Source organism: Eubalaena glacialis, chromosome 16, assembly GCF_028564815.1.
Source record: "Eubalaena glacialis isolate mEubGla1 chromosome 16, mEubGla1.1.hap2.+ XY, whole genome shotgun sequence".
NCBI classification, from domain to species: domain Eukaryota; kingdom Metazoa; phylum Chordata; class Mammalia; order Artiodactyla; family Balaenidae; genus Eubalaena; species Eubalaena glacialis.
This window is the reverse complement of record NC_083731.1, coordinates 11,081,862-11,095,618: the sequence shown is the minus strand read 5'-3', so window position 1 is coordinate 11,095,618 and position 13,757 is coordinate 11,081,862. Positions and strand designations below refer to the sequence as shown.

The window sequence follows — 13,757 nt, the reverse complement described above, 5'->3', positions numbered from 1 at the left end:
GACAAGTCCCAAGAGCTGCAGTCAGGAAGCTGGGGACCCAGGAGAGCCATTGGTGTAAGTTCCAGTCCAAAGGCTGGCAAGCTTGAGAACCAGGAAGAACCAATGTTTCAAGTCTCAAGGCAGGAAAATCTGGAAGGCTATCAGGCAGAAGGAGTTAGTTCCTTTTTTACTCAGGGGAGTATTGGCCTATTTGGTATCTCCAACTGACTGGATGAGGCCCACCTACATTAGGGAAGGCAGTGCTTTCCTCAGTCTGCTGATTCACATGTTAATCTCATCCAGATATATCTTCACAGACACACCTAGAATAATGTTTTACCAAATGTCTGGGCACCTTGTGGCCTGGTCAAGTTGACACGTAAAATTAACCATCATGGTATTATTTACTAAAATGATTTAGAATTAATTGTGCTGCCTAAATCATTATTGTAGTTACAATTGCTTTTCAACTCAGTTTTGAATTTAAGAGTGACATCATGAAAAGTCCTGAATCAAGTTCTTTTCTGCACTTGGTTAAGTCTGGACTGCCATTTAGATAATTCAAAAAAAGTATTAGGCCCAGAACTTACAGGATCAATACATTTTTGTTTATGGAGTGATAGCATGAATGTGACAAGAGGAACAACTTGGAAGTTCCTTGGCCTTCCCTGTTTCCATCTGAGCCCTCCAGCATATGGTGCTGGCTGAGGGTCATCCATGGGTGAGGCAAGAGCATCTCAGAGCCAAGTATCAGCGTCAAGGCTAAGATGTGGAGTCCTCAGTTAGGGTCCCTGGACCTTGTACAGCATATACCACCTGACCTTGGCTTCAGAGAGCTCTGCTGCTTGTGAAGAGAGATCAGCTGAGGCCTCCACCCTCAGTCCCACCTGCCTTCCCAAGCCCTGGATTTGGATGTTTGCCTGGGCTCTGGCAAGCTTCTTCTCTATCTGCATTGGTTGTAACTTGGGTGGAACCCCGCGCTGGGGCCCTCTGGAGCCTCAGCTGCCTGGGCCAGAGGAGAGGAGTAGAATCTGGGCAGGTAGCTTGAGGGCAGGGGAACCAGCCCAGCTGAGCATCTGCCCCCACAGGGCATGGCCAGCATTGAATCACCGGGGGGTGTGGCAAACTCAGACTTGTATGTTGGCTACTTGGGGGTTACGGCTGAGGAGCAGAAGTTTTTAAGCAGTGGGAATGCTCCCAAGTGCTGTAGCCGCCAGTGTGATGCTGACCACCACAAGAGCCAGGCCAGGCAGCAGGATCCTGATAAGCAAACCCAGGCATCCTCCCACGGGGGGATCCCCAGGGGCCTGGGAGGGAGCTGGGGCCATGCTGCATTGGCCGTGCAGGTTCCCAGCCCTCGCCTCTGTGAACCTGACCTCAGGCTTAGGAGAGCAGGTCTAACTCCAGCCCCTGCTGGTGCCTGTTGGCTGCCTCACCAGAGGTGGTGCAGGTCCTCAGTGCCTGGTGCTGTGAGGCCCTGGGAAAGGGTACCTCTTACTTAAGATGGGAGGAGAGGGAGACCTGGAGGAGAATCCACTTCAGCCCCCTGAGAACAGGGCTAGGTCCCCTCTCACTGAATATGATAGAAGTTCTCCTAATGCCAAGTTCCTATAGCCCTTGCTTCCTAGGGAGGCGGCAGTGTGACCCCACATGGTGGTTCCCAGGACACGGGAAGCACTTGGTCTGCAGTGGCCGATCCATACCCCAAGCCCCCTGTGCTCCCCACTCCATGTGGTCACGTTCTCCCCATCTCTGCACGGACTCTGGCCCCTCAGTGCCTCAGCCACCTGACAAGGACAGAGTGGTCACCGCCTGAGAATTGCAGGGACTTCGTTTATCTTTGTGCTTTTCCCAAGGATCTGACCCCCTAGTGATCACTTGTTACCTAGTGAAAACTAGAATCAGATCTGGGGTTGAAAGCAGCATCTAGCCAACACGCCCTGGTTCCTGACCTGTGTGTGCTGACATAAAATCCTCCCTTCCCCAACTTACCAATGTATATATTTTTAAAATTTTATTTATTTTTGGCTGCATTGGGTCTTTGTTGCTGCGCGCGGGCTTTCTCTAGTTGCAGCGGGCGGGAGCTACTCTTCGTTGCGGTGCGCGGGCTTCTCACTGCGGCGGCTTCTCTTGTTGCGGAGCACGGGCTCTAGGCGCGCGGGCTTCAATAGTTGTGGCACGTGGGCTCAGTAGTTGTGGCTCGCGGGCTCTAGAGCGCAGGCTCAGTAGTTGTGGCGCACGGGTTTAGTTGCTCCGCGGCATGTGGGGTCTTCCCGGACCAGGGATCGAACCCGTGTCCCCTGCATTGGCAGGAGAATTCTTAACCACTGCGCCACCAGGGAAGTCCCTCACCAATGTATTTTGAAAAGCCTGTCAGATTTTCCAACAAGAACTAAATATGAGTTAACATTAAAACCCAGTTGCTATTTTTAAAACTCCAATTGCTATATAAACACATTTCACCTATATAAAAATAGATTTGTTAAGTAAGCCAACCGTGAGTTGGGTCAGCATTTGTAAAAGTGTCTGATAAACAGGCCTCTTCCTGGAATATGAATTCATTGGAACTTCAAAAGCAAAACAGCATGAGGTTGGACACTTTGCTGGAGCACTGGAGAGTTCTCAGCCAACGAGAGGCTAGATGGATTGATATTTGTTAAATTGGGATTCTGTTTGTACTGCCTTCAGTTTAGTCCTTTCTCAAGATTTGGGGGTTCCCCTTCAAATCTAGTTTGTTGACTGTTTTAATCATAAAGGATTTTGTCAAATGCTTTTTTCTACATCTACTGAGATGATCATGTCGTTTTTGTGAAAGCTGTAAATTTAAGTTACACTGGCTCCACCTAAGGGGAAATGTGACTTTTTGGAAAATACATAAATGGATAAGATCCAGCAGTGTAATACCCGAATCTGAGGCACTAGTACTGGCTTCAGCAAAACTACTCTGATGCAACTATTTTGTTAACCTCAGGGCTCACCGGTCATGAGAAACTAAGTTGGGTAAGGGTAGAGCATTTTCTAGCCCTGGAGCTATTGGGTTGGCCAAAAAGTTTGTTTGGGTTTTTCTGTAACATCTTACGAAAAACCTGAACTACCTTTTTGGCTAACCCAATATATCCCTCACTGCAGAAGACAAATAGAAAGTTCCTAAAGAGTGGGAGGCCAGGCAGAATATTCCCCAGTTTCATCACTCATGCTTTCCCCCCACAAGCTTCTCTCAGCATCTGAAGAGCTTAGTCCCTGCTACTGGCAGGAACTTCCTTTACTTCACATGCCCTGTCCTTGCTCACTCTGCCTCCTGGGAGCTTGAGGTTCGGACCCTCAAGCAGTTGGAAATTAGCAGACTTCCTTCTATTCACTATGGACTTGATCTAAGAATCTAGTTTGAACTACAGGCTCAGCAAGGACTTCTTGGTGTTCACCCTCTCCCCACCCACTTCCAAACCCTGCCATGATGGCTACTGATTCAGTGGGTGGGCATGTACAGCATCATGGTTTCCAAGCAAGGAAAACTGCCGTTCCTCTCAAAGTTATCGTTCCCAGTCACTTCATTAGTGGGAAGTTGCATAATTGGTACCCAGCTCCCCTGCCTAAATACGGTAGGATTACGTGCTGGCAACTTTTAAAGTCCAGCAATCCCAGATCCTTTCTAGGACCAGTAAGACACTTCGGTGGTACTTTGAAACCATGGTGTGGAGGTTCTCATCTTTGGTTGCACCTTGGAGTCTCCCTTGAAGCTTTAAAGAAACACTGATGCCTGCGACTCACCACAAGGCTCTGATTTAATTGGGCTGGAGTGTGGCCTGAGGTTTTTTTCTTTTTCTAAGTTCTCCAGGTGATTGTAATGTGCAGCCAAAGTAGAGACCTCTGTACTAGCTATCAGCTAAGTAAAGAAACCACTAGCTTGGATGAGAAGTCACATACCAAATGGCAGATCCTCAAATGGACATTAGCTTAGTTCATTATTGCTGCTATTTCAAATATTGTTAGCAGTTTGTCAGTTTTTTTATCAGAAAGACTTTTCCTTAAACATGGATTTTTTTTCCAAGTTTGCTGCATTTTCAGTTATGACTTTATTATTACTTTCATAGCATCTACTTGTATATAACAGTAACACATGACTCGCTTAAGAGAAGTTTTCGTTGGAGCAAAATTTCCTGCATTAGGGCAATGGCTACACATTGGGATCGTCTAGTACAGTGGTCCTTCAACTTGGTTATACATCTGAATCACCTAGGGGGCTTTTAAGTTCCAGAGCCTCAGCCTTGCCCTAGGCCAATGACTTCAGAATTTCTGTGACTGAGCTTTAGTATCAGCATATTTGAAAGCTCCCCAGGTGATTCCACTATGCCCCTGAGTTTGAGTCAGCCTAGAACAGCATTCTCAAACTTTCATGAGATAAGCATCCCCTGGAGATTTGTTAATAGTGCAGCTTCTGATTCAGTGGGACTGGGGTGGGGGCCTTAGACTCTGCATTTCTAACAAGTTCCCACATGGTGATGGTAGATGCTCCCATGAGACATGGGAGAGTCTCACATGAGAACAGATAAGAGACCAATGGTGCTGGTGTATAGCAACACCTCACTTAAGTGGCAAGAACCTAGAGAGCTAAAAAAAAAAAGAAAAAAAGAAAAAAAGCCTGGGCCCTATTACCAGTGAATTTAATTTGATTGCACTGGGTGGGGTCCAGAATTGACAAGTTTTAAAAGCTCCCCAGGTGGTGGTGATATTGAATCCCAGGTGGAGAACCCCAGCAGTATTAGGGACTAGCTCTGCCTCCTGTGGTATAAATGGTTAACAAATGGTATCAGGTGGAGGAGGAAAGGGAGAAGACCCAAACAAGGCCAGGAGAGACCCCCCCTCCAGCCAGAAGAACCCCTGGACCTGCCAAGGGATGTCTTATCTAAAAAAAGGTCCCTCTGTAGAGAGAACTCACCATAAGGCTACCAGATTTTTTTCAACTCATCTTACACCCCTGTTTTGCATATTGTTTGAATATATTTACATGTTGACTATCAAGAGGCCCTAACTCCAAATATGTAAGATAAAATAAAATAAGTTAGATCTTGCACCTACTGCAATTGTATTCATACGCAGTAGTCAGTGCTGAACACAACTCAAGTAGGGAACAGATTTTGAAACAGCCGGAGATGGGGGAAGGAGAGGACATGCCAGCAGTACGGGAGGAGGGAGGCTTGGGGAAGCCACGACGGGCTCCTGCCATCTGCCCAGTGACAGCCCCCTCGGGGACCTCAGAGTCTGCAACAGGACCTGAAGCCCAAACCCCCTCTACACCTTTCTCCTCCTTATTATTCCAAACAGTCTTGCTGCCTTTGATCTTTCTCCCTGAAGCTTCATTCTGTACAGGCCTTTAGCCTTCCTGAGCTGCTTGCAGGCCATCCTCTGGGTGTTCCTCCCTGGACCTTCTGGACTTGACCTGTATCTTTTGGGCCGCCTCCCCACAGTGCTCAGCACAGTGCGGGTCAGGGCAATCTCATGCGGTCGGTTGTACGGGGTGTGCCCTGATCAGGGTGCCTACAGAGGCCACGCGTGGGGCTGAGCTTCAGCTCTCTTCTACGCATCAAAGTTACCGCCTCAGGAGCAGGAGGCACCTCTTTGCCCTTCCACCTGCTGGCAGGCTCGAGGGGACACCTTTTTCTAATTTGCACAAAGGGACCTGCCAGGTGTGCTAGTGGAGACCCTGCACAGGTCACCCAGTGCATGCTTCCTAAGTGCTCACTGAATGTATGAACAAGAGAACAAAGTGGAGGCAGTGAGGATAAATAAGAGGTTTCCACAGTCATCTTGGTAAAGGTGAACGAGGCCCCAAACTAGGACGTCATCTGTGTTTACAGGAAGGAGGAGATAAACAAAGGAGAAGCAACAGGCCATGGGTTGGGTTAAAGCTTCCAGGATGGCAAAGGAGAGAGGGAATAAAAATGACCTCCTACCTGTAATCACCACTAAAACTTGACTCTTGCCCAAGAAGAATAAGGACAGTGTGGTTGCAGATCAGTCTTACATACCCACTTCTGGACAGCTGGCTTTGGTTGGGTAACGAGGTAACAGGAATTCTGTGCTCTTGTGCGCAAGACCCTGTGGTAAGCAACGTGGGGGAGACGTAAGACCTCCCCTCCCTCGGCGAGCTTGTGATCTAGTTGAGGGCACTTGTGTCCAACAAGATTCCTGATGCCGGTCTACACGGACCAGCATCACACGTGGGTGACAGGTGTCAGATGATCATAGTAGCTATGGACGTATACATACTGCTTTACTGCCTGTGGTGAGCTCTCCCCGGTATGAGATAGCTATTATGTTGCTTCTCACCTAAGAGGAAGTTGACATTTCTTGCTTGCTTCTCACCCCATCTTCTGACTGCCAGTCACAATATTGGCGTGAACCACATAAAATTAGCATTTTGGTAGGCCAAAATGGTTAGATATCAGCCATTTCATATAGGTGGTTCTTACACTCTCCACCATATTATGCTGCCACTTGAGACCTTTCAAGTGATTTTATTGGTTTGTTTCAAGCCTATTATAAAAGGATTTTTTTAAAAAGAGTGATGCCTTTTCTGGTAAATGTGCAAAATAGGAAAAAACTGTGCAGAAGCAGAAAAATCTTTATTTGTTTATTTATTTTTGGCTGCGTCGGGTCTTTGTTGCTGTGCACGGGCTTTCTCTAGTTGTGTCGAGTGGGAGCTACTCTTTGTTGCGGTGCATGGGCTTCTCAATGCGGTAGCTTCTCTTGTTGCGGAGCACGGGCTCTAGGCACGCAGGCTTCAGTAGTTGCGACATGCGGGCTCAGTAGTTGTGGCTCGCGGGCTCTAGAGCGCAGGCTCAGTAGTTGTGGCGCACGGGCTTAGTTGCTCCGCGGCATGTGGGGTCTTCCCGGACCAGGGATCGAACCCGTGTCCCCTGCACTGGCAGGAGGATTCTTAACCACTGCTCCACCAGAGAAGTCCCTGGAAGCAGAAAAGTCTTAATCCCAAATTCTACAGTTCAGAGGCATCCCTAATCACATTTTGATGTATTTCCTTCCAGATATTTTTCTTTGCATTTTTTATAAAGTTGAGATGTGATTGCATATGTAATGTTATATCCTCTGTTTAAAAATAACAGTCTTCACTTAACATTAAATATTTTTATAAACACAATTTTTAATGATGGCGTAATATTCCGTTGAATGTAGGTACTGTAATTTATCCCACTGTTGGACCTAAAGGTTGTTTTCAGTTCTTAATATTATATATATCTAGTTTTATTCCTGATCATTTTCTTAAGATAGATTCCTGTCTTAATCCATTTGGGGTGCTGTAACAGAATAGCATAGACTGGGTGGCTTATAAACAACAGAAATTTATTTCTCACAATTCTGGAGGCTGGGGAGTCCAAGATCAATGCTCTGGAAGATTCAGTGTCTGATAAGAATGTACTTCCTGGTTCATAAATGTCAGCCTTTTCACTATGTCCTCCCATGGCAGAAGGGACTAGGGAGCTCTCTGGTGTCTCTTTTATAAGGACATTATTCTCCTAGGTTCTGCCCTCGTGACTTAGTCACCTCCCAAATGCCCCACCTCCAAATACCATCATATTGGGGATTATGTTTCAACATATGAATTTTGGGGGGGGACACATTTAATCTATAGCAATTCCCAAAAGGAATTGGGTCAAATTACTTGAAATTACTGGGTCAAAAAGCAGGAAACATTTTTAAGTGTCTTAATTTGTAGCGTCCATTGGCTTTCCAGAATGCATGTGCCCCTGGATTAACTTTAGCCATGATGGCAGAGCCAATCCTTTGCTGGTTCTGGTTTGGTTACCAGTGATAAATGCTGTTTTTAAAGATGAGAGAGTCTAAAGATGAATGGTCAAAAAAGACTCGGCAGTCAGGTGGACATTGAACTAAGCTAGAAAGATCTGTAAGTTTCAAATAAACCTTGAAGCTAGAAAGATCTGTAAATTTCAAATAAACCTAGGGGAAATACTTTTCGAGCAGAAGCAAAGGTACAATGGAAACAATACAGCATATTGTGGACAGTCATAATCTAATTTTCCAAGGGTGGATAGTTGCAACATGGGAATAGTGGAATATAAATTGAGAAAAGGGCTCTCAGCTGAGACTGAGCTTTAATCCTGTAGATAATGGGGAGCTGTTGACAGTTTTTGAGCAGGGGATTATAAGAGGAAAATAATGTTTCAGTGATTATAGGAGACTTTATCTGGGAAATCAGAAACATCTTTACGAGTGGCAGAAGATTTTTTAAATGATCATCTGTTTTAAAAAATTACGCATCATATATAAACATCCTAGGAATGATTTGCTCTAGTGCTTAACATGTGACAGTGGTATGACCTGTCAGCCATGTCTGAGTGGCTCAGGCTTTGAGATTCAGGTGGTGTGGCTTGGAGATCACAGTGGCCGGATCCAAATCGGCAGTCAGAAGCTATTTCGCATGGAGGAAATCTCAGTTTTCGTGAAATGAAGGTCTCTTTGGCTTTTACATGTGCAGTTACAACAAATCCTCATGAGGAGTGATTTTGCCCTAAGCATTTCTTGGTAAATAAAAATTTCATCTCTTTTAATTGCATTTTTATGATTTTAAAGGAAATGGATATGTTGCAAATTCTGGTTTCCAGTATGAATAAGTAAAATGTGGTTGTTGCTATTACATCATTATATTTTCTCTTTTTTAAGATAAATCAGATATTTTTAATCAATATAAAACGATGACAGATACTTTGGGAATTCTTCAATTATCTGTCCATACTATATTTTATATCAATATTAGATAAATGTCTTGTAATATATGTATACTTTTAAAACCCATCTATATGTCACCATATCTCACATAGCACAATGCTTATGTTATGCAAAAATAAGACTTTGACTCACGTTTTCGATTTTATTAAGGTTAGCTTCAAGAAAGAATGAGGGAGCCCTTAACAAAATTGATAGGCCACCAAAAAGATGCTGATTTTTTCTTGAGATACATTGTCACAAGGCACACTAATCATGGCAAAATGTTACAACTGTGTAAAATATTTGATGGCACTAACGTAGGATAACTGCTAAATGTCAAGAGCTTTCATGAAGAATACAGCTGGCATATTTTTGAAAGGATGATGCTGTTTACCCTGGGGGAGTAAAACATTAGGGTGTTACCAAGTTTGCTGGGGCTTTCACCTTTCTTTAACTGGGATTTTCATGACGTATAGCTCCATCTGTTATGGCAGGGCTGGTTTCATGGATGTGTGACCTGCACAGTCACGGATGGCCCTGTGCTTAGAAGGGTCTGGTGCTTTGTGTGATGTTTTTCTGTTGCCATCTTGAAATTCCCAATAAATTTTAAACAAGGGCTCTGCACTTTTATTTTACACAGGGTGCTTCAAATTATGTAACTGGTCTTGATTGTGAAAGCTGATTTCATCTTCCTTTGCCATGTGTTATGGGCTAAAACATGGTTTTCACGGGACCAAACTATGGACCAGGTTAGGGGAGAGGGCTGCGGTGAGCCAAGGGAGCTTCTGGCCAACTCCTCTTATTTCCACAGGAAATGGGAATGAGGCTAAACTTAGTACAATAGGAGAAGTGGGGAGAGAGCAGAGTTTACCAGCAGGCAGGGCTACTGACAGCTAGAGTTTCTCCATTAAGAACAGCAGCAGTGGCTGCCATTCCCGCTACACCCACCTACCACATCAAGCTAATAACCCCCAGGCTCCGGCTGATCGCTTCATGTGCATTATTTCCTTTAACTTAATTTTCTCAGCAACCTGCAACATGAGTATTATTTTTACAGATGAAGAATCTGAAGTTTCCAGCAATCAAGTTGCCCATAATTACAGAGCTAATAATGGTCTTTGCTGACTTAAGATGTAGCCAGCCATCCTTGTCTGTTGTTAAAATTGAGCTTGAATCACTTATTTGTCTACTTAAAAAGATTCATTGTCAGGGAGAGAGCCATAGACTTTGTTTACATAGATTGTTCATTTTCTACTTTTTACTTTCATATAATTGTAGATAGTATTGTTCTTTAGGGCCTTTTGGATGTAAATTTCTTAACTTTTTTTTCTCCGTGGATGCTATCTGGACAGCATACTAATGCTGGAAGTGTTTTTCCAAGAAGAGATAGCTACACCCTCCTTCTTTTCTCAGAAGATTGTGTCAGTAAAATATATTTTTTAAACCTCAGCCAAAATGACATTCTGTTGCTTGATTATTTCTGTTGTTATTGTTTTCCTAGTTGTTATGTGTGATTATGTTCTGCCATAAGTTAAAAAAATTGTCCATGTTTTCTATTTTAATTTTGTGTTAAAATAAGATTTTTCAAAAATTTATAAATGAATTCTATTCTGGACTAATTCTAATTATGTCTTCTGCAGGAAAGCATCTCTGGCAGCTGATGTGTCCAGGCTTGGGTACAGTTCCTCACCCAATCACAAATACATTCCCCGAAGGGCAGTGCTCTATGTACCTGGAAATGATGAAAAGAAAATTAAGAAGATTCCCTCTCTGAATGTGGATTGTGCAGTACTCGACTGTGAGGATGGTGTGGCTGTGAACAAAAAGGTAATGGCATGATTTTTCCTTATGATGGAAAAAAGAAATGAATTGAAATTTGGTGCTCTCCTGGTAGCACTGCTCACTATTTGGAAAGAGTCTACTGTGCTGACCTTTTTCTGATTATCGATGTGTTCTTGACCAGCCCTTGTGTGGGTTCTGAATGTGTATGTTTCTTTTCTCCAAGAGACAGGAAGAATCCAGCCAAGATATATTTAAAATCATGGCCTTCAGTATATGTGACTATGTGTGTGTATAGATAAAGAGATACACACTTAAAAAAAAGAGAGAGAGATAGACACTCAATCCATTTTGGCTGTGATATTTGCTGGTTTGGGTAAATGACTTAATCCTAGAATTGTGGTGTAAATTTTTCAGACCAGTAAGATGGAATTAGGAATTTATCTCTTTTTCTTACTGCCAGGTATGTTGTGTAGTGGCCTTATCTCTTCTGGGACAAGTGCCGATAAAAGAAAAGATAGACTTCAATGGATGAGTCACCATTTTCCCTCCTTAATTAAAGAGAAACTACACACAGAACCTTAAGGTTGCAGCTTTTGGTTGATTTTCTCATGGCCTGATCGGAGAAATGAGTCGTAGAAAATACCCAATTTGTAAATAGGTACAAAAGGTTCTTACTGGGTGGTAGCATAGTGGGTGCTTTTTGTTTCATTTTGGTTTGCCTAACTTCTTTTTCTAGGTTTTTATAATGAGCAAAGATTTGTTCAATAATTGGGTGAAATACATAAATTATTTTAACAATAACTGATGTTTGCATGGAACTTTTTAAATTAAACACATGCTTTCCCTCAACCTTCATCTATCCAGTCCCTAGACAATGAGGTTGGGCTGGGAATGGATTGTGGGGCTGGTGGCACAGAAGGAGTTGGCCGTCTGGATTTATATCTATTTGGATAGTTTCTTTTCCTAGGTGATCTGAAATAGCGTGGTTGTCCTATACAACTTTCTTGATTAATTGCTTTCCTTGGAGATTCTAGCAAACAAATATTTGCCTTATTTTTTTTTAAGTTAATTTACAGCATCTTTCTAATGTTCAAACCAAGGCTTTACAAGTGTTTGGGAAGGGATTAGAATAAACATGTGGAATCTAAAGCGTCTACTCAACATCTTTGGCATGCACCAAGGAAAATGCAATTCATCTTCTTTCTCGCAGAGATTAAGGTAAACAGGGCTTTTCTTGAAGGACATAATATGATTCCAGTATGCTCCCTTCCAAAACTCATGTAGTGCACTCTAAGATTAGATACTAAATTGTAATTCTAGTTCTGTGTGACCCAGGGCAATTCACTTGACTTCTTTGCCTCAATTTTTTATCTGTACTGTGGGATGACAAAATCTTCTTTTGTCAGGGATAGGGATTACTACAAGGAATAAGCTTGATAAAATGCCTGGAGTAGCTTGATTTCCTATAGGGAATAGATTAGATAAATCCTGTAGTAATCATGATTAGAGGGGAATTTATTTTAGCTTGTAGCACAGTGAGCCATTAGGTGCCCTGATAAACTTCTAACTGTATTTCTTCACAAACCTTGAGGCTATCTTCCTATTCCCACCTGAGGATGTTTCCTGCTACCCAGATGAGTTCGAAATATGGTTCATTCCTGCCTCATATTTCCTTACTGTTTATCTGTGTTCTGAAGCCCATCCTTATACCTAGAGCCACTACTGAGGAGGAACCTAAGGAGGGGCAGGGGAGAGAAGAGTTTATGATGGGCAAGTTGTGCCCGCCATCTTGGCATCTATGTCCAGACAGTGTCTTTGTTCAGACAGTCAGAGCACTGCAGTTCTCTCTCTCTTTTTAAATTAATTTCTTTATTTATTTTTATTTATTTATTTGGCTGCGTCAGGTTGTAGTTGTGGCACACGGGATCTTTCGTTGCAACGCGTGGGCTCCTCTCTAGTTGTGGTGCGCGAGCTCTGTAGTTTGCAGCACGTGAGCTCAATAGTTGTGGCGCGTGGGCTTAGTTGCCCCACGGCATGTGGGATCTTAGTTCCCTGACCAGGGGTCAAACCGGCGTCCCCTGCATTGCAAGACGGATTCTTAACCACTGCGTTAATTGCCAGACACACTGTTTTACGTATGCTGAACTTGGAGTCAACCAAATTTCCCTTTCTTATCCACAGAGAGTTCTGGCAAGCTAGGCTAGTACTTATAAAACACTTTTTTCCCTAATTTTATCTCATATATTTCATTTCATAGCCCTGGCCTGTCAATGTCTTTTTGGATTTTGATTTCATCATCCAACATTTATACCATCTGAGAATTTGACCAGCACACTAGAAAAATTTAACAAGTTTCTGATAGAAATGTTGAAGAGGTTGGAGCCAAGTGTTGTGCAAGCATGCCACTAGAAACTTCTGTTCAAGTTCATTTAACAAACATTTATGTAATGGTGACTAAATGCCAGGCACTGTTCTAAGGGCTTTAATTTGTATAACAATCAAGTAAGTAATACTCCTTCTACAGATAAGGAAACAAGCATGGAGAGGTCAGGTTCATGAAGCAGTTCTGTGAATATTGTTATTCAGTCACCTAACTCTCCTAAAATCCAGTCTTTTCACAGGAATAGTATAAGAGATTTCATCTAATGCCATTTCAAAATGAAGACACCTTCCTGATTTACATGGTCTAGCAATACCTTCTCTCTCCACATACCTCCACCTTGCCAGAAAAATGAGGTTAGTTAGATGAGACTTGATCTTGAAGAACCCGTCAGTACTACCTAGTTGTTACCACATTTGCTTTGAAGTGCTGGAGAGATGAAAATGGTAATAGCTACCATCTACCGAGAGTTTTCTATGTAAGAGGTGCTATAATAAATGCTTTAACTATCTCATTTACTCCTTATAGCAAAGTTTTGTCCAGGGTCCAGGGTCATTAAATGGCAGATTTGAACCTCTTAGAATTTTTGCCAGGAATCAGCCTCAAGTTCACCTGTTGGCATATTCCATACATAACTCACCTTTTCCTCCTTTCTCGGAAAGTTCGTGCCTTGGCTTCTCTTTATCTTTTGTCACCTTTGTATACTCTGTAGTTTCTCAAAGATTACCGACAGGAGTGCCGTGTTCACATTTGCAGATTCTTTCAGTGTCTTGGGATTTTAATGCATTTAAACTTAGGGACTTCAATTCATTTGAAATGTCCAGATAAGTCTGAAACCTCTCATGTAGCTCATATTATTTTTCCTTTCTTGAAG

At 43.1% G+C, this 13,757-nt stretch overlaps 1 protein-coding gene across 4 annotated transcripts in view; it reads left to right on the top strand.

The window, feature by feature from the left end:
* CLYBL (citramalyl-CoA lyase) overlaps positions 1-13,757 on the top strand; it is a 243,212-nt gene that overhangs the window by 126,661 nt on the left and 102,794 nt on the right. For all 4 annotated transcript variants that reach the window (XM_061170771.1, XM_061170772.1, XM_061170769.1 and 1 more), the window contains exon 2: positions 10,362-10,548. In XM_061170771.1, coding sequence (XP_061026754.1) covers positions 10,362-10,548 — 187 coding nt within the window. The remainder of the gene's footprint in view (positions 1-10,361; positions 10,549-13,757) is intronic.